A 19,638-nucleotide genomic window follows, 5' to 3' on the forward strand; every position below is an offset into this window, starting at 1 on the left:
GGTAAACTAGAGGCGATCATCCGTGCTCTAGACGCAATTGGAAGAGAGAGAGAAAGAGGGAGGGAGGGAGGGAGCCGGCCTCTACCACTTCCGGAACCGCAATGGAAGTAAATGGAAACTGGATTTTGTTTGAGCTCTGAACTCGTTTCTCTCCAACCACTGCAGCTTCCTTCCCCAAATGGCTCCAGAGATCTCTCCTCTGCTTTCTACCTTCTATTGCCCCTTCTCCAACTACCTTTCCTCCTCTCTCTAGGTTTTCTGTCCCGCTACATTCCCTTATTCTTGCTATGCCTGCTGCTTGTTGACTTAACATCTCCGCTCCTTCCCTTCTTATATATGTTTGAAGCTCTCCATGCCCAAAATGTTCGGCTTTTCTCGCCGCCGGATGAAGCTCGGAAGGTAATTTTCAGGCCATTTACCCATTTCCTTTGTGCTCATTGACCGTTTCCCCCTTTCTTTATTAGATTTCTGGGTAAAGATTTAATCTTGGGAAGCTGAACCGAAAAAGATGTTTTTTTTGAGGAATTTCTATCAAAAAGATGATAAGTTTATGGGGTTGGGGTTCGTGGCTTGAAGGTCCATTTTACCTATTTGATTTGCTTGTTTTGCTTTCTTAAGAAAATATTAATCTTGGGATGCTTAAGGGAAAATGATGGCTTCTTTTAAAGATTTTCTTTCGAAAAGATTACAAATTTATGGTTCTGTATGGTATAGGCTGAAGGTTCATCTGGGGGATCCTTCGCAGGGGACCAGAAGTCCCAGTCGGCCCACAAAGCGAGTCAACCAGTCCGATGTAAGGGTTCTCTGATGACCCCTATGTGGCTCTTGTTGGTTGGTCTTGTGGAGTTTTGGTTGTTGAGGTGTTGAAGTTGGTGCAGGGAGAGAATGTGGTTTCAGCTTCGGTGAGTGGTAGGTCTGATGACATCAATTGCCCATGCTCATTGGGTGCATTTGATCCCAGTAAGCGCAGTCTGGGGAGTTCTGACAATTGGATGGTGTTGCCGACGGAAGGGCACAAACCAGCTCCTCGATTCCATGTAATGGGTAGTCCTTTGTTGACCACCTTAAATTTGTAGTTGATGATGTTAATTCCTTTCTATTTAAGATGAAGTTTGCTTTACTTTTTGATCGGAAACGGAATAAAATGGTTTTGTTGCCAATAGCATGCAGCAGCTGTTGTTGGGAGCAAAATGGTGGTTGTGGGCGGTGATTCTGGCCACGGATTGTTGGATGACACACTGGTAATGAATTCCGTACTTCCTTCTTAACAGAATTCATCCCTTAGCTCATGATCATTCCTTTCCTGAACTTTGATAATTCACTCAGTTAAGTATTTTGTATTATCTTTTGAATTTGTGATAATGGTTCATGGTGATTGCCTCTGGCAGTTACCAGTCTGAGGGTAATAGTCTGGACCTACATTCTATTCTAATTACATCTCTCAGATAGACTGGTGCGTTATTATGCAAACTAATGCTGTTCAATGCTGTTTACTTCATGCATTGAATTTGCATATTTCTTTCAGATATTAAGTTTGGACAAACTTACCTGGGCTGCTGCTGCTCCAAAGATTCCCTTATCACCAAACGGCTGTTCCTTGAAAATTCCTGCATGCAAAGGTCACTCTCTGGTATACTTCTGATGGCTTGTTGCCACTTGCCCCTGTGTCGTATTTGTTTCAAATTGATTTTGATAATAGGTGGCTTTGGTTTTGCATTAGTTTCTCTTTATTGATAGTGATATTAATTATATGTGGCAGTATTTTGCATGTACTTGTATGTGCTATAAATTGTAGGCAGGGAGGAATGTCATATGGTAAATTTATAAATTTAGGTTACTTTCCTCCTTTTGATTCACTGAATTGCTGCAGTGTACCCACAACTTGCATTTCAAATACCTGACAGCAGAGCAGAAAAATATTCCTAAGCCTCGAGGCCCCTCTTTTGATAGTTATGGAACCTATCATAAGATGTTGGATTGTTGTTATTCAGTTTTCGTTTGTGGACATTTCTGCTCTCTTAACTTTTCCTTGGGTTACCATCACTAAACCTTCTCACCAAACTTCTCCGAAGATACCTATCTACTCGCTGAAGAACGTTGTGAGTTTGCATCCACTTGTGACTTTAAGCTACAATGTGAGCATAGATTGCTTGATATGGTTGATGATCCATTCAGAGTTTCTACATCACAATATTAAATTATTAAGGAGCTTTTGGTCATAAACTCCTGATATCTCTTGAACCTGACTTTGTGCGTTTGATAGTTCAACTACTTATTGGGATTCCCCACCTTGTTTTGAAATCATGATTACCAAGACAATTGTTGTTTTATTTTATTTTACTCTATCTCTTTGCATTCTGCTGTGCTTCATGCTTCCTTTAGTTCTTTTTCCAGCTCCGTTTTGGCTGTGTCATAAATTTTTTGAGAGCTTTGCTCCCCAATTTTGACTTCACACTTGTTGTTGCTATTTTCTCCTGAAATAAGTTATGACATATTTACTTTGGTTTTGTATCCTGTCCACATTTGGGTGGTTGGATGGGCGTAAGCACCTCCATTTTCTCAAAAAGAGAGAGGGATTTTTCTACTTTTTCATGTTTCAAAAGAAAAGGAGGAAAATTTAACATATCTTTGGAGTATGATATTTGTCATTTTCTAATATCTAGTGGTATTGAATTGCAGCTTTTGGAGCTTGCCTAAGACTTGCAGATAGTTCTTGTAAAATATTTTAGAATTTGCATTAAAGGGCTATATGTACTGTTTGATACTTGAAAAAAAACTTATTTCTAGAAGTTGGTAGATTAACATTGATGAATTAAAGAATGCTCATCCTATTGTAACACAGTTGCACGAAGTTAACTAGTAATTGCAGGATTTCTCACCATACCAAAATCCTTAAATCTTAAAATTATAGGATCAACAATGTCCCTTCCACCTCCATATTTCTGGGCTGACCAATTTGGTGGGCATCCATGATATAGCCCCTTATTTATTTAGTTCTATCTGTTTCTTGTGTTCAATTATCATAGGGCTGCCAATGGACTGAACTTGGGGTAAGCAAATCCAAAGATTTCGGCAGTCCAACACAAAAATTTATGACCCCAGACTGAGTGTACAAGATTCTCAAATTCGGTTTTGGGCCTAATTTTAGTAGCTTACGTATATATTTTGTTGTATTTATCATGATGGTGATGAAGATTGAATCACATAGACTTCAAACTGAACCATATAAATAATCTTTGTATTTGTTACTGCTTTAATTTCTTTGCTTCTATCTATACTGCAAAGCTCACTAACATCACATGCTATTCATTTGGCTACTCTTGATGGATAAAATTCTCACCAACGAAAATCTCATTAAAAAAGAATATCGCTTCTGACAAACACATGTATTTTGTTTGGGATTCAAGAAGAATCAGCTGAACATTTATTCTTGAAGTGCTGTTTCTAAAGAAAATTGTCAGATAAATTCTCACCAACGAAAATTCTCATCACATGCTATTCATTTGGCTACTCTTGATGGATAAAATTCTCACCAACGAAAATCTCATTAAAAAAGAATATCGCTTCTGACAAACACATGTATTTTGTTTGGGATTCAAGAAGAATCAGCTGAACATTTATTCTTGAAGTGCTGTTTCTAAAGAAAATTGTTGAGGGAGCTATTCAGAATATTCACACCAACAAGACGATAACATTTGGCGCAATGGAGGGTGATCAATATCCAAACTAATACAAGATGGATATGACGACGACGACAATAACATAGAGGAGCTGAAAGAGAATATCTGGAGGATGGTTGCTGAGTGGATTTATATTTATGACTTATACTACCTCCCTCCTTGCATTGGTTCATGTAATGTTGCTAGATTCTATAGTCCAATTAATAGTCTCCAAGAACTTACATATATCTTCATTTACTTGAGATAAACTAGTGATGCCATAGTTTTTGATTGGAGTATTTCAGTCTCACCTTTGTGATAACTTTCATGATCATATTCTAGCCCTTGTCGCATGTTTTTATTTGAATGTGCTATATCAAATTGTGATGCTTCAGAGAAAAATGATGCTCCATATTGAAATTTCATTGATTTTTTTTTTTTTTTTTTGTGTAGCCCTGATGTAATAAAAATAGCAAATAGAAATGCGTTATCTGAATTTGAGAGAGGTCTGTAAGTGCTATGATATTAGGGTGAATTAGTGAATGAAAAGTTATAGTGACAACACTCTGGGAAGAGAGTAATGGCTATTAGGTCTATCGTTTGGCTTGTAATTGCACACTTTTTATTACATGAGCTAGTTGTCATATTTCTCTCTTTAAATTTGCTGCCTTTTCTATTCTTATTTCTTTCTTGAGCTTGTTAGCGTCAATCTTTTTTTTTTTTGGTATAACGACGACTCACACATGACGGGTGTGGATGCAACCAACAAAATCAGAAAACAAAAGACTACAAAAGAGCTTTAGCAATGACTCGTGGGCCGTCCAGATAAAACCTCCAGAGTGGTGAGCCACAAAAAAGGCAACCCAATATGCGGCACTGTTTGCCTCCCTATAGACATGCGTGGTCTGGTGGGAGCCGCATTCCCTCAATAATCTGCGAATGTCGTAGAGCAACGGCCGATCCCTAGCATTGCATCCCCGACCCTGAACTCACTCAATCACCGTAGCCAAATTTCCCTCGAAGAGGAGGCGATTTGCGCCCAGTACCTGCCTCGCATAAGAAATACCTTCCCATGTAGCTCTAAGCTTGACGCATACAACAGACGTGTCGAAGATCCGCCAACCCCCCGTTGCCACCAGTCTGGCGTCGTGGTCTCTAATGATGAATCCCACACCTCCGCAGCTCTCGCCTTCGGTTACACTACCGTTGAAGTTCACCTTGAGAAAGTCAAAGGGTGGGGGCACCCAGGAGACAAACACAGTTTGTTTCAGTTGTCATCTTTCTATATTTCTGCGCCAAACTACAATATCAGTTATCTTGTTGAGAAACCCCAGGAAACTACTTAGAATTTGATTTATCATTTATTTTTAAGGGTCTATTGCTTCCTGTTATATTTGAGAACCATCACTTCCCTGCTGCAGCCCGTGGCTAGATCTGCTTGTAGGCATGCTCTAGCTCTGGGCAACTTGGTTTGGCATGGGGTCCCATTGGTCGAGAGTTTGATATCAAGTTTCATGTCTTTATTGAAGAAATCACCTCATCTTGAAGCAAGAAGTTGTTTCTCTTTAGATTTAGTTCAGGCGTAATGTGATGTTTATTACTTGTGGGGAGGTCGTCTTGCTATATCACCTGTTTTTATTTCTGTCTTGGTCATCACTTTTGCTTCTCCATCTCAATAAGAGGAATTATGGACAGGTATTTAGATAGCCAACAATCTGATGTTTCACAAGCAAATGAAGTCTGCCACATCTATGGCAATTCGTTCATATGTATTTTTGGTCAATCATAGGAGCAACTTTCAGGCTCTTTGACAAAGACTTATACCACTACAAATTTCAATGCTCTCTAGTCAAACTCTTGGTTTTTGATCCTCTTTACCTACCAGAAGCTCTTGGACCATAAATGCGGTTTCTATTTCTGTATAGTTATTTTTTGTTTATGCATTCTCCATATGTTTGCGTTATATAGTCATTATATGAGATGGTCTTTGGCCTATTATTAGTGTATGATTTGCACAATGGGCCTCCATAGTGGAATCCTTGCATCCTTATAAGAGTCCAGCACTTCTTATTCAGGCTGTGTTCGGACAGTTCTGTTGCCTAAGCATGATTCTTGTTGCTGTTATGATCTGAACATAGTAGCTTGTTATGCTATAAATATGGATGAGAGCTAATCTTCTAGGAGCCCTGAACATTGAAAATAACTTGCCAGCATTTATTGTCACCTAGGTGTCTTGGGGAAAAATGGTTCTTCTTATTGGGGGGAAAACTGATCCTGTGAGTCACAAAATATCAGGTTGTAAGTCATGCTTATACAATCATTATTCCACTATTTAATCTCATCCGTTTTTTTTCCTGATGACAAGTGGTTAATTAATATTCTGCATCCAATACAGTATGGTCCTTTGATGTAGAAACAGAATGCTGGGCGCATATAGAAGCCAAGGGAGACATCCCGGTAATTCCTTATACATTCAGCTTTCTGCAATTTGATTAAGTTTAAGTTGGCTTATATTTGTTCATTAGAACTGGCATGGCTGTCTTCTATATTCATGTCTTTTTTTTTTTTTTGTTGGGGAGAGGGGGTTATAAATCTGAGAACATTTTTCTTATCTGACCAAGGCCATATCTTGGCCTCTGATGATAGTTAGTTGAATGTTATCTTGTTTCTTGAAGTCTTTGCACTTTCTTATTTTTGTGCAATTTCTTTCATGTTACAGTCATCTACTGAAAGCAAATGCTTATAATTATTCTACTTGTATTTGTCCTCTTATCTACTCATTATCTACTTATCCATTCTAGATGGCAATAAGCAATAAAGACTGCAGTTTTTTTTTTTTTTTTTTTTTGCAATGGTGGTAGATTTTCAACATTTTAACTTCCCGTTGTATTTCAGGCTGCACGCAGTGGGCATACTGTAATCAGAGCAGGTCCTGCCTTGATCCTGTTTGGGGGCGAGGATGCAAAAAGGAGAAAATTAAATGATCTTCATATGTTTGATCTTAAGTCTTTAACATGGCTTCCCTTACATTATACGTGAGTATGCTTTCTGTACAGCATCCTTCTATATCTGATCGACAAATCTTGATAGAGGGAGCATGATTACAGAAGCCAACAAAGAAAATGCATTACTTAAGGAAAAATATCAAATATAAAATAACTGGGACCTTTTTCCATTGTGCATTAAAGGATTTTTTTGCTTACTTGATACTATTCTTGCATTGCTTATGGAGTTACATTCCCTTTTAATATAACTGAGAAGTTATGGACATGTTTATAGTTTTGTATGTCTTCAACTGCACCTTGGAACTAAATCATGCCATTAACAGAGGAACAGGACCTTCTCCAAGATCAAATCATGTGGCAGCTCTTTATGACGACAGATTCCTTTTTGTTTTTGGAGGGCAATCAAAGTCCAGGATTCTGAATGATCTTTATTCACTAGACTTTGAATCAGTAAGTGACATAGAGGCCACTTCAACTTTGTCAAGTCGATCTTTTTCAAAAGTGTTGCTTATATTTTAAGGATTTGGTAACTTGTTTGCATACATATATCTTCATGTCAGATGGTGTGGACAAGACTAAAGATCTGTGGTCATCATCCATCACCTAGAGCAGGTTGCTGTGGGGCCCTTTGTGGAACTAAATGGTATATCACAGGGGGTGGAAGCAAGAAAAAACGTATGCACAAACTGTTGCCTAGAGCATGCTCTGATAGAGTATTCTGTTTTAAATGATCTTGATTATCATGATTAAGAGACCATTTTATTCTTCTGCTTCCATCTTAAGGATTTTATGCTAGAAATTTGTATAGTTCTGAGACTCTTGATTTTGCTTAACATCTTATTCAGACTAGGAGAACAAAGTTTAATTTTATGATTTAGAGGTAAAGATGGCAAGTTTCCCTTTATTCTCGTTTCTTTTCTGTTTTTGGATAAAAGTCTGAGCATGCTTTTAATTATTAAAATTATTATTGTTATTGAAGCTACTTTTGTTTCTACCTTTTGGCTCCCAGCATCTGTCTCTCCCTCTCTCTCTCTCAATCCTGAACACTGCATTGTTTCTTTTGTTGATCGCTTTAAGAAAGCTGTTCTGAAACATTTGTTTATTGCAAATATTATTTATTGATGTGGATTTTACATAATATAACCTCCTGCCACCGAGGAATTTACTGCTGTAGTTGATGAACAAAGCTTATCATCGAGTTGCTGCTTTAGTAGACTACGCAAACCTCACATAATAATATATAACCTTCAACTCTTCAAATAAATTATCTTTGTCTTCCCCCCCCAACTTAGCCAACACTATTTAAGGATCTTGAAGATGATTAAATAATAAAGAGGGACACATCTAGATGTTGATCAAGATCTCAAGACAATAAAACTTAAGCAAGTACTGGGAGTGTATAACCTATCTAAATAAAGCATAAAGCCTAATAGATTTGTAATTGTTTACCGCATGACAAGTAAAACATCACACATAGAAGTGCACATGTAGATTCTATGTACAGATTTTATTTCATGCAATCTATTTGCAAATGGATGAATGTGTCTAAATGTCACACAAGTATGGTTGTGTTATTATGTATTAAAAAATAGGCTATGACACTTTCCGCTCTAAAAAGTGGTATATAACTTTAGGCCTTAGTTTTTAACACTTAAATATTTCTAGTGTGATATGAAGTGCACTCTCCAATAATATTATTTAGTTTCGATTTACTATCATATAGTCTATACTCTATAGTATGGTATGCTGAATCGGCTTGTACCGGCCGGTTCTGCATATATCGTATCGGTATTGAGGTCAACTAGTATGGTTCAGCTGTGAAAAACGGTTTCCGCTACGTACTTGATTCGCACCGGTACGCGGAGGGCAGTGCGCCCGCACGCACAGGGAAGAAGAGGAAAGAAAAGGAAGAACATGAAAGAAAGAAGAGGAAGAAGAAGAGAGAGGAGAAGGGGAAGAAGAGAAGACGTACTGGTACCGGGCCTCGCGCGAGGAAACACCCTTCCTTGCTCGCGGGAGAAGGGGGAAAGAGAGGAGGAGAGAGGAGAAGAAAGGAGAAGGAAGGAGAAGATTCGGGAAGAAGGAAGAAGAGAAGGAAAAAAAAAGAAAAGAAGAAAAGAAAAAAAAAGGAACGCGGCCGCGTGGGGAAACACGTCTCGTGTGCAGCTTCGCCCGTGGAAGCATGGGGAAACGCATCCTGGAAACCGCGCGGGCGCGCTTCTGCGGCGGACCCGGTCGGTGTCGGTTTAGTATGGCCCGAACCGGTATCGATTCAGTCCGGGTTGCCACCGGTTCGTTGACCGGTATCGGTTCGGCATACCTTAGTCTATAGTAGCAGTATCGGTATATACTGCCTTGTACTGAGTATGTCGTATTGTACCGGTATCTAATTGAGACTCGATACAGAGGACGATTCGAGTCTCGGTACACCGAACCAACCTCCATATAGGACATACCAACATTGTACCAGCATAGTACCAGTACAAGGTTTGGTATTGAGATAGTGAACCTTGGTCTATACTAATACGCATCTTTTTATTTTGAGTATATAGTTGCTCTCCTAACATGTAAGGATGATTATACTTGAATCTTTGTTATTATCTACATATTGATAGTAGGTTTGGCAACCCTACTAGAATGCATCACCTGTTTTTTTGCTGGAAAGAGGCATCTAGAAGTAAAATATATTCATAAAATTCCTTGTTGAGGTCTTCTATTAATGAAAAAGATCACTTTTCCATTGAAGTAGTTTCTTGACCTCTATGACTCACCAACCCCCCTCTATGTTTGTAGGGGTTGCCCCTCCATGCCTTTCACCATCATTTCCCTTTTCTAGATGCCACCTTGTTACGTCCATATCAATTGTTAAGTTGATGCTCAGGGTGCCAACTATCAGATTTGGTAACACTCTTGGGGTTGATACAAGAGACCTGACTTTGATGGTGGCCTCACCCAGGTTTTCATCCAGGTTTCCACATTCCCAGTTTTCAAAAAAAAAAAAAAAAAAAAGTTGATGCTAGTGGATCCCAAGGGGTGATACAATACTTCTTCAAGAACAAAATATTGTTCATCCTTCTAGTCCATCAAGGAAAGCCTCCATGTCCTTCACTCAAGATCTGATTTACATATTCCATTCCCTAGTTTTGGTAGTTGTATGAGAGAGATCCTTTTGTTTGTAATTTCTGTGGGTTACTGATTTTTCTGTTAGAACTATCTATTGGTGCATTAACATCATTATTAATTCATGGAACTTTGTTAAAATTATACTTCAATAAGTGCATACTTTCTAACATATAGTTCTCGTTTCAGGACATTTGGAAACTCTAGTCTTTGACGTTCTAAAATTTGAGTGGTCTGTTTCTGTTACTTCACCTGGTGCTTCTGTTACTACCAACAAAGTGAGTTTGCTAAGAGTCTTTTCTGTTGCGTTTATTATGACCCTCTACAGTTTATGATGATACATCTGTGGTTTCTTTACCCATAATAATGTTTGTCAATTTAAATGTTTAATGAGAAATTCTGAAAATTTCAAGAAGAGTATTTTAAATTCTTGTGTCCTTACGGTTTCTATTGATATTTTTCTTTGTGGCATCAATACTCTGTATGTGAAGAATATGATGGTGGGTTTCAAATTGCTAAATCCATCTGTTCAGTTCAAATTTTGTTCTTAATTTTGATGGTAGTGGCCTTGTAAGCATAAGTTGTGCAGTGACAAAAAAGGTAATAGCTGGGTGTCAAGCTAGGATTTAGCTAGGTGACTAATTTGTAAGTATGAGGTGGCTAGTTTGATTGTCATAAGCCCGAGGTGGCTAGTTCAATAGTTATAAGCATGCGGTGTCATTTATGAAGGAGGTAGCTTAAAACAAGGCAATTCAATAACCCGCATGAGGTAGGAAGTCAAGCATGAGGTGACGCAAGTATGAGATAACTGTTTACTATTAAGCATGATGTGTAATAAGCATGAAATGACAGCTTTCAAGCAAGTGCAGGGTGGAAGCTTGCTAGCAAGCACGAGGTGGCAGCTCAACTTTAAAAATTGTAACCTAGTCCTTGCACTTAATGCCCCTTAGGTGCTCCAAGAAAACCTTGCACAAAGATTCTTCTAAATAAACTACATGCAAAATCACTGCTAATTTCTATAGGACATCTAGCTCATTTATACAAATACTTATATATAAGATAATGATGATTTTGGGGCAATACAAGTGGAGGTGGAGGTAAGTTCTCTCTCCTCTCTTCTCATGGCTTACCGTCAACTTCTTTCCCTCTCTAAACTAGCCCACCGCTTTACTCTCCCTAGCCCTTATCTAAAGTTTTTTTTGCTAAGCGTTGCACCCTACCACTACCTTATCACCGTAACCCTAGCCTAGTCCTCAATCCCCATCCTTTTCCCATTGCTGATCCACCCTTGTTAACCTATCATCTCTGCCTTTACCATTGTCAACCCAAAAAAACCCTAATCCTAACAAATTTGCATAGTTCTAGAACGAGTTGGGGGCTTTTGGCCAATCCATCTGGTTGTTGGGTCAGTTGGGTTACCAGTGTAAATTTCCAAGTTTGGTTTGAGTTTATCTTAGCCCAACCTGAAAATAGATTGTAAAAAAGAGAGCAGCAGAGGAAGAGGAATAGGAGATATTAAGTTCTATTTGTTATTAAATTGTTTAGATTGTTGTCTAATATCAGATTATGTTACTTACATACTGAAAGTCTAATATAATTTCAAATCATTGTCATTTGGCATCATCTTAAAAGCTGGACAGTTATAAAACTAATTTGGTTGTTGATGTAGTCAAAAAATCTTGCTGCTTCTATAGTTTTTCTTTGATTCTTGAGCATTTTTGGCTTTTCTAAGGGACCATATAGGCCAGGGATTTGGGTTATCAGGTTTTTGGTCTGACCATCTGTTCCTTTTTGGTTCTAATTATACCGTCCAACCCCTTTTCCCCGGCTCCCTCTGTTATCATTTCTGTGGCTCTAACCTAGACATGGACCACATTGGCAGTAATGTGGAAGATGATGTTGGCTAGCAGAGCTCCCTCTTTTCTGCCCATTTCTTGGGTGTTCTCTCTCTCTCTCTCCCCCCCCCTTCTCTCCCTTCCCCTCCCATGGCGCTCTCCTCTCAATTTCCTAAGGCAATGTGGCTTAAGGCCTTCTGGCTCCAGCTCCAACCTCTCTTTTTCCCCTACTGGTCCCATTCATAGCCCAATCTTCAGATTGAGCCCCTCCCCCACCTCTCACTTTATCCTCTCTCTATTTGCCAACCATCCACGTCACTCCACATCTTTGTACTCAATCTTTCTCTGTTTTTTAACATGTTTACTCACCTCCACTCTTGATATAGTGAGTGACCTAGTGAGCCATTCTTTTTTTTTTCCGAAGGATATAAGCTATGTTTGCACAATTATCTAAAATATCTTTGTTTTATTTAATTTATTCAAGAATTCCTCCTTTTAAGTAATTCTGATAAAATTTTCAGAAAATTTTCAATACATTTAATCTGCTTCATTTTTAGTTAATTAATGATAGTTTTGGGTTCTATTTGATTAGATCACTGATAACTTTGCTAAATTGCTCTATCATTAATACTGGGATACTTCTATTTGAAGTTGGTCTTGTCACTAATAAGACATGCAATTTGTTTTAGTAGATGTGTATAAGATGCCTTTAGGTTGATTGGGTACCTACATGGTAGCAGAAGAGAGGGAGAGGAGAGTAGAGTGTTGGAGAGGAAAGGATGAAGAGGAAAGGAGAGGAAATGAAAGGGGGGAAGGAGGGAGAGGGGAGAAACAGCGAAGGATGGAGAGGAGAGGACTTAAGGCTCAGGTAGTTTTTAACTGTCCGGGCTAACTTAGGACCATTTCTAGCCCTAGTTTTGTAGGATAGATCTGTATCATGCTGCATAGATCTGTTCTATAGTGGCAGCAGCCGGCAGGTGTGAAGAAGTGAAAAATAAAAGAAAAATGAGTTGGCTGGAAAGAAGACCAGAGGACAAAGTTAGAGACACATGGCATACTTGTTTCACCAAAAATTTCATGAAGTTTCTTCACCTTTACCCAGCCAGACTTTCTTTTATGCCTAGTGAGGTCAATCAAAGGTGTATTTATATATTATGACTCCATAAAGACATGCCCCAGAAAGAGAAATGTAAATCATGTAATTTTTTGACCGGATCCCTCTGGTATATCTCTTATAAGCAACTAGATCTTCTAAAAAAAATTGGTAAATAGCTGCAAATTTTTTTCCTCAAGAAAGGTTAAAACTTAAAAGAATCCTTTTTCTTCTTTCCTACAATGGCAAAACAGATGACATATTTCTGAGCCCTAATAGACGAGATCAGGCATTCTCTAATGGCCCATGATCCAGGCCCTGGTCCCTTACTAGTTGACTGCATCAGGGCACCTCCAAAAGTCTCACCATGATATAATGATTCTTGTTCTTGTGATGGAACCTCTCTATTCATTGTATACTAACCAAAAGTCTCACCAAAAGTCTCACCATGATATAATGATTCTTGTTCTTGTGATGGAACCTCTCTATTTATTTATCCAGACATGGTGAATGTCTGCCAACCACTATTGGTGGGCAGTTGTACATGAAATCATTAGGAGCTTGCATTTTTTTTCACAGAGATTCACATGCGTGAATTCCTGATATGGTGAAGATCACATGGGTCCTCAGTGCCTGCCTGCCATGGACAAATGAATTGTTTAGTGATTCCTTCTAGTTTCTTAAAAATTCATACTTTCGCATTATCCATTGCATGATCTTGCATACATGTATATTGCACTTGCGTGCATGTTTCTTTGTTTGCAATGAAGTTGTGAAACCCTTATGGAGATAAAGCATGAAACATAAAATGGTTCATAAATAGATACAGTTGGATATGTTGACATTAACACCTGCAGCAGGTGTAGAAAGAAGACAAGTTCACTAATTAGTATCACTTAGGCACTACCGAGCAGAAGATAATTATGAAAACTCAAATACGTACTTTCTTTTACTTCTTCATATTGGTTACTGATTATGTTGCAGATAAGGTCTGATGGTGACAGCATTTTAGTACAAGTTGTGGTTAAGTGGAGAGGGGAGACATAATTTTCTGATTAAACACTTAATTTTTTGGGGCATTAATTTTAATATTGCATGTATGATACTTTGGCAGCATTTCAAATGACATGTGGATGGTATATAATTACCTTATGATTGTTTAATGGGAAAAATACCAAATAATTTGTTGTAACTATATTTTAATTACATTTCAGACAGGAGTTAACTTCTGTTTCTTGCTCCTTTGTTTGAAAAAATTGCTAGATAATCTGTTGTTCTACAGGGGTTTAGTGTAGTTCCTGTTCGTCACAGTGATAAGAGTTTTCTTGTAGCTTTTGGAGGAAACAAGAAAGAGCCATCAAATCAGGTTAAGACATAAACACATTGCCATCTATGATGTAGTCACTTATATTCTTCCTGTGCACAAGAATATTTATGTCCATTCTGAATTTTACAGTCTGAAATATTGGTCTTGTTCAATAATGAACATTCAATGAGCTGGCGATCTGCCCCAGATGCATTATCATATGAAGATTGCCCTGCAAGCACCAAAGATCTTGGTGCTCATCTTAACAGTGCTGCTCCCCCTTGTTCTGTTGATCCTGTTGGCAGGCATAGTCTAGCATCTGCAGTAGAGCAACATGCATCTGGCAGGAAATCTGTTTCAGATTCATCCACTGATCTACATTCTATTTCCGGTACTATGTCACTCCGTAAGCAGTTCCACCATGAAGAAGATTACAATTTGGCTATTAGGATGCTGAAATCTCCTGAAGATGACAAACATAAGGTGGGTGATGACTGCTTATTAAGTAATCCTTCCTCACAGGTAAATAATGTGAGTAGTTTGATATACGAATCTGGTAAAAGATATCACGATTCATCAATGTTTTATTTGGGGCATCCTGTGTACCATTTGGCTTGCGCCTGGCCACAGTTATGCACCTTGCAGAGAATAGCATAAGTGATTCTCTATGCTGAACTTTGTTAAAATCTTCCATCTTGATGAAATTTAGTTATACTAAAAGGTCCTTGCGCTGGTAGTCAAAAGCATGCTTTCACAGCTTGATACAATAACACTTGCACAATGGCTGATCACAAGTAAAATTCTTTATGTTAATTGTCTTGGAACAGTACTTTGATATGATCTGTTTATGTGAAATATATGACTTCTAGTACAGGGGCCATAAGGAAGCTAATAGACAAGGTGGTTGAAGGCATAAGATTTTGTATATCTTGTTGATAAATCTCTTGTTTCCAGCTTAAAATGCTTAATATAGAGCTTGTACCAATGACTTGGACTTTTTAAGATATTACATGGGTGATCCTCACGTTTAACTATTGAGTTTTTGATCTTTTGTTCATGACATGTTGGATGGATTGACAATCGACTTTTATATATTTAGTTAAATCAATAAAAACATTTTTTTTTTGCGCATCACATCTTGGGACTTGTTCAATGCTTTTGCAGCTTTCATGAGCCAATTTTATGAGTTGCCGCTCCGCATATGCTCTTATGAAACTCTGTTTTGTCTCCATATGATAAGCATTACCTATTAGTATACTGTAACCTAATGTAAATCTTTGATATGGAGACTCAGCTTAGCCACACTCATTAGATTTTAATGTTAGGCTCATTAATATGCTTGTAAATGAGGCCTTTACTAGGAGCACTTGTAATATATGAGTTTCATCTGGTACCAGTTTGAAACTAAGGGTGGTTATTGAGTGTCGACCAAAACTAACCTACAAGGCTATGTTTAATATATATATTGGCAATGTGTTTCGTCTGCTCATCTATTTATTCATTTAGTTTTTGGATAGTACTGTATTAACATTATAGATTTTTGGGGCCAACAAATTTTCAAGGGGAAAAGAGAAGTGACTCTGTGGGGTAGATTGGGCCTCATGAAAAGTGGATTTGTGCTATTTGAACTCGGAATTGTGAGTTTAAACTAAAACTTTTTCTGTAGGTTGTCAAGTTCCAAGTCTAAAAGTCAAAATAAATTTTTAATTTCCTCACCTGTAAACTTTTTATAGATAAAACAAATCTTATGGAAGTGGAACTACCATAATATTTTGAAATTTAATAGATCTTCTAATGCATAATGAAAAATATGGATTTTAATATCTAGTTTTTTTTTGGTAGAAATAATATCTATTAGTTATTTATACTGCTACTTGTAAATTGACATGATACAATTGAATGTTAAATGGCATTCTAAAATGACGTGAAACATACCTCTAGATTTTTATTTTATTTTATTAAGTTATAGCAACATACAATGGAAAATACACACCCAAAATTCATAAAAAATACAATTATCTTTTTCTTATTTGTTCTGTTCGTCTTCATTTTCTATATTTTTCTAATTTTCTAACCTTTTCTAATCTTTTTAAATTTTAGCATATATCATTTTGTGGAAACCCTGAAACTCGAAAACTGCTGAGATGGTGAAACTACCAAAACCAGAAGTCGGTTGGCCTGGCTGTAATTGAATCTGAATTTAAGTTTTTGAACCTTGGTTACAAGTCAACAGATAGCTGCCCAACAGGTACTTCTGGGACTTGTTGGACTCGTTGAAATCGTAATATTTGGCTGTGCAATTGTCAAACACAAAAACATCCTGACAAATATTTCTCTTCCTGGAACAAATGTGTAGGTCCTCACTCAATAAGATTGGCTTAGTTTATCCTTTGGTTTGGCTTCTGACATCCCATTCAGAGTGAAAAAATTGGTCACATACTTCTATTTGGGATAAAGTCAGCCATTTTTAAGAAAAGCTAGTTAAATTTTGCAGAAGTAATATAGCTGACTGATTTCCATTTGGAAATTTTCTGTATGATAGTCATTGTGTGAATGCCATGGCCTCCAAAATTGCTGCCTTAATGATAGTACTTTAAAAGTAGAAAATGATACCAAAGGCTCCCTTAAGAAGAATAATGAGTGCTGTCTGGAATTTATTGAACTATGCGTTCTTATTCAAGTAGGCATATTCAGTTATAATCAATTTAACCTCCCACACACTTCTAGAAAGCCCACTTTTTGGAATTTGTCACTTGTCTAGTGGATCTTCTTTTCTTAAAAAAATTCCTATTAATCTTTTGTTGCAAATGTTTGACTTGTGATTGGATGTGATTATGGTTTATGGGGTACTGTGAGAATATATCTTTGCAATTATTGTCATGTCTGATTTTACCACAACTTCGACTCCTGGATGGAGTATGTGGTTTGTTTTGTTGTCCCATAAATGCAAAAAGCTTGAAGCTTATGTATCTACTATAAAATCATTTTCAGGCAATGGAGCAGAGAAGCAAGAAGCTAGAAACTGCAGTCGAGATGGATATTGCTGGAATTTTAGCAAGCACCGAAGAAAACCTATTTGACTCTGAAAGCTCAAACCTTTGTCAGAAGCTGGGGAATAACGATCTTATGGCTGATAGTAATCATATTGCACCTCCAGAAACTGATGGCATATCCGGGCTTCTAGCAAATCCTTATATATATCAATTGTATGAAACCAAAATAGTCACTTTGACTAGAAAAAATGTGTTGCTAGAAGAGCAGTTGACTGCTGCATTGGCAAACCAGGAAGCTGCAGAGAAGAATTTATCTTCTGCTCTCAAGAGTAGGCAGGACATGGAGAAAAAGCTTGCCGATGCAATGAAAGAAGTGGAACTGCTGAAAGAGAAGCTGGCAGGCATGGAGTTAGCTCAAGAAGAGGCAAATAATCTCTCAAATATGAGCCACTCTGATAATGTGCGGCTTGAGCATGATGTGGCATTCTTAAAGGCGGTTTTGGATGATACCCAAAAGGTGAGGTGCCTTTTTATTTATCTTAGCATCAGTCATTTATGCCTTCCATATTATGCTTGCTTGAGCAGCTCCTTTTGTGATCTAGGAGCTGCATTCAACCCGGGGAGTTTTAGCAGGAGAAAGGGCAAGAGCATTCCAGCTCCAGGTAGAGCTGTTAATTTTCATCTAAACTGCCTAGAATGGAGGGATATATGTTTGTCGGTTGTTTTTCGTGCATGAGCTTAATTTATAACATTCACATAAATTTGTAGGTGGAAGCCTTCCATCTGAAGCAAAGATTGCAATCTATGGAGAACAGGGCACCGACACCAAGAAAACCTTTCCACATTTAGAATAGAATCTTTTTTTCCCCTTATCCTCAGAATGTTGAACTCGCTTTTTTGCGAGTCTTTATAAAAGACATCTGTAGTTTTGGTGACCATAGACTTCTTTGTCTGTACAGAGTTTTCATGGTATAACTGCATCACGAAAATTTAAAACAGCAACTTGTTTCCTTGTCAAATATTATGGGGGACTAGAATCTTGAAAATCTTATTGACTACATGAAGATGATTCCATAATCATTTCATTGTGCCAGAGGTTTATAAATTACTCATTGTGTTCTTGTGCCTATTTGAGTGTGTGTTATTGAGGCTTGTCTTTATAATTTATTTCAGCACGCTAATGACAATTCTTTCCTCTTCTGTGTGTCGCCACCCAATCTTGAGCTTATTAAAATGGATGAACTGACTAATCACAAGCAAGGGAGGAGCTAGCACATGACATCTGTTTGATCTACCCTCAACACCATCCAACTGGTACATGCAGCTCATTCTGGAATAGAGCAGTAAACGGGTAAGACTCGGGTTGGATCTATATTGCAGCCGTATCTTAACGTAATAAGAAAATCAAGTTCGGATCCAGGTTTAGATCCATCAATGTAAGTTACAAACTCAAATCTAAAATTGATTATTAGTCATGTTCATATTCTTTTGGGTTCAATTCAGCACATTATTTTATATTATGTTTCTTCATGCTATTACTTCTCTGTTTTTGTTCTTTTACCACTTGCTATGGGCTCGTAACTAATGTTGCTATAACAAGTAGAGCATTATGAGTGTTAAAAAAATGCCAATTTTATGCTTGAGGATAGAGAGGTGAATACATTATTATCATCATGTAAAGCAAGGCTTGCCAAATCCGTACTAGAGGGATATTAGCTGATGACTAGTTCGGCATGGTATAAATCCGTACGGTACAGTTTCAAGGCATATTGACATAGGAAGAGCTGGAGAGGAAGGGAGAGGGGGTGGAGAGAGAGAGAGAGAGAGAGAGAGAGAGGTAGCGAGAAGAGAGAGGGCTCCTATTTTCTTTTGACACAGAGGGGCCGCCCTTGTTTCATTTTAAGTAGACGATTTCTAATTTTTTTTGTCGATTTTGAACTGAATTAGCAAATAATTTACTAGCTTCACTTAAGTTTGTATATGATATGGTTAAACCTTGATAGGTAGCTCACCAAACTATAAGTGTTTGTCACAAAGATTAGCAAGTCATTGCCGATTTTATTTTAAAATTGGTAAAAATAATTAGGATCCTTTATTTCTAAACAAAATAAGGGCAACCTCCTGTAGAGACCTCCTTTTTCTACTAACTAAATCTTGACAAGTACCTCAAAACTCGGCAAGATAATAAGTTTCTATTTAAAATTTACAACCTTGATGAGTACCCTCGAGCCCCCCCTCCCTCTCTCTCTCTCTCTCACTGTCGGTCGGTAAAAGTTCAAACATGCGGTGAGATCTATATTTTGAATGAATCGAATGAATCATGTTAGTAACCGAACACTCCTATTTGTATGTCCTAAACCAAACCAGTTCAGTAGACCTTGACGTGAGCATTGTAGTTATTTCCTTATCCTTACAAAATTAGTGGCCAAGTTATTTTCATCAACTGTTATTTGAATTCCCTTAGCAAGAGTTTCACCAAACCAGATAAACTGGTAGAAAACTGAGAAGCTTAAAGAAGAAAATAGCTACAAAATAAATCACAGGAAAATTCTGCATAATCTCAATAAAGCTTGTGCATATGAGATGCCATAGAATTTGGGAAAATTACTTCATTCAAGAGCATACAG

The 19,638-nt window shown here is 37.7% G+C and overlaps 1 protein-coding gene across 2 annotated transcripts; it reads left to right on the forward strand.

The window, feature by feature from the left end:
* Positions 1-18,138, forward strand: LOC103717819 (uncharacterized). Of its 2 annotated transcripts, XM_039116270.3 has the most exons (17): positions 1-253; positions 347-399; positions 715-793; positions 879-1,037; positions 1,164-1,241; positions 1,526-1,630; positions 5,888-5,954; positions 6,055-6,116; positions 6,555-6,694; positions 6,988-7,114; positions 7,225-7,339; positions 9,974-10,062; positions 13,995-14,078; positions 14,169-14,501; positions 17,010-17,528; positions 17,614-17,673; positions 17,780-18,138. In XM_039116270.3, the coding sequence occupies exons 2-17, from the start codon at positions 353-355 to the stop codon at positions 17,858-17,860; spliced, it is 2,145 nt and encodes a 714-aa protein (XP_038972198.2). In that variant the 5' UTR covers positions 1-253; positions 347-352; the 3' UTR covers positions 17,861-18,138. The 2 variants fall into 2 exon arrangements, with proteins under 2 accessions (XP_038972198.2, XP_088566705.1); XM_088710579.2 differs by lacking the exons at positions 5,888-5,954; positions 6,055-6,116.
* The last annotated feature ends 1,500 nt before the right edge of the window (positions 18,139-19,638 follow it).

Source organism: Phoenix dactylifera, chromosome 14 (assembly GCF_051530095.1).
Source record: "Phoenix dactylifera cultivar Ajwa chromosome 14, Ajwa_hap1_PhDact_Kaust_v1.1, whole genome shotgun sequence".
Classification (NCBI taxonomy): domain Eukaryota; kingdom Viridiplantae; phylum Streptophyta; class Magnoliopsida; order Arecales; family Arecaceae; genus Phoenix; species Phoenix dactylifera.

Coding starts and splice junctions, on each gene's coding strand:
- LOC103717819 (XM_039116270.3), top strand. CDS start 353: ATGCCCAAAATGTTCGGCTTTTCTCGCCGCCGGATGAAGCTCGGAAG. Junction 794..878: donor AGCGAGTCAACCAGTCCGAT/GTAAGGGTTCTC, acceptor AAGTTGGTGCAG/GGAGAGAATGTGGTTTCAGC. Junction 10,063..13,994: donor CTTCTGTTACTACCAACAAA/GTGAGTTTGCTA, acceptor GTTGTTCTACAG/GGGTTTAGTGTAGTTCCTGT.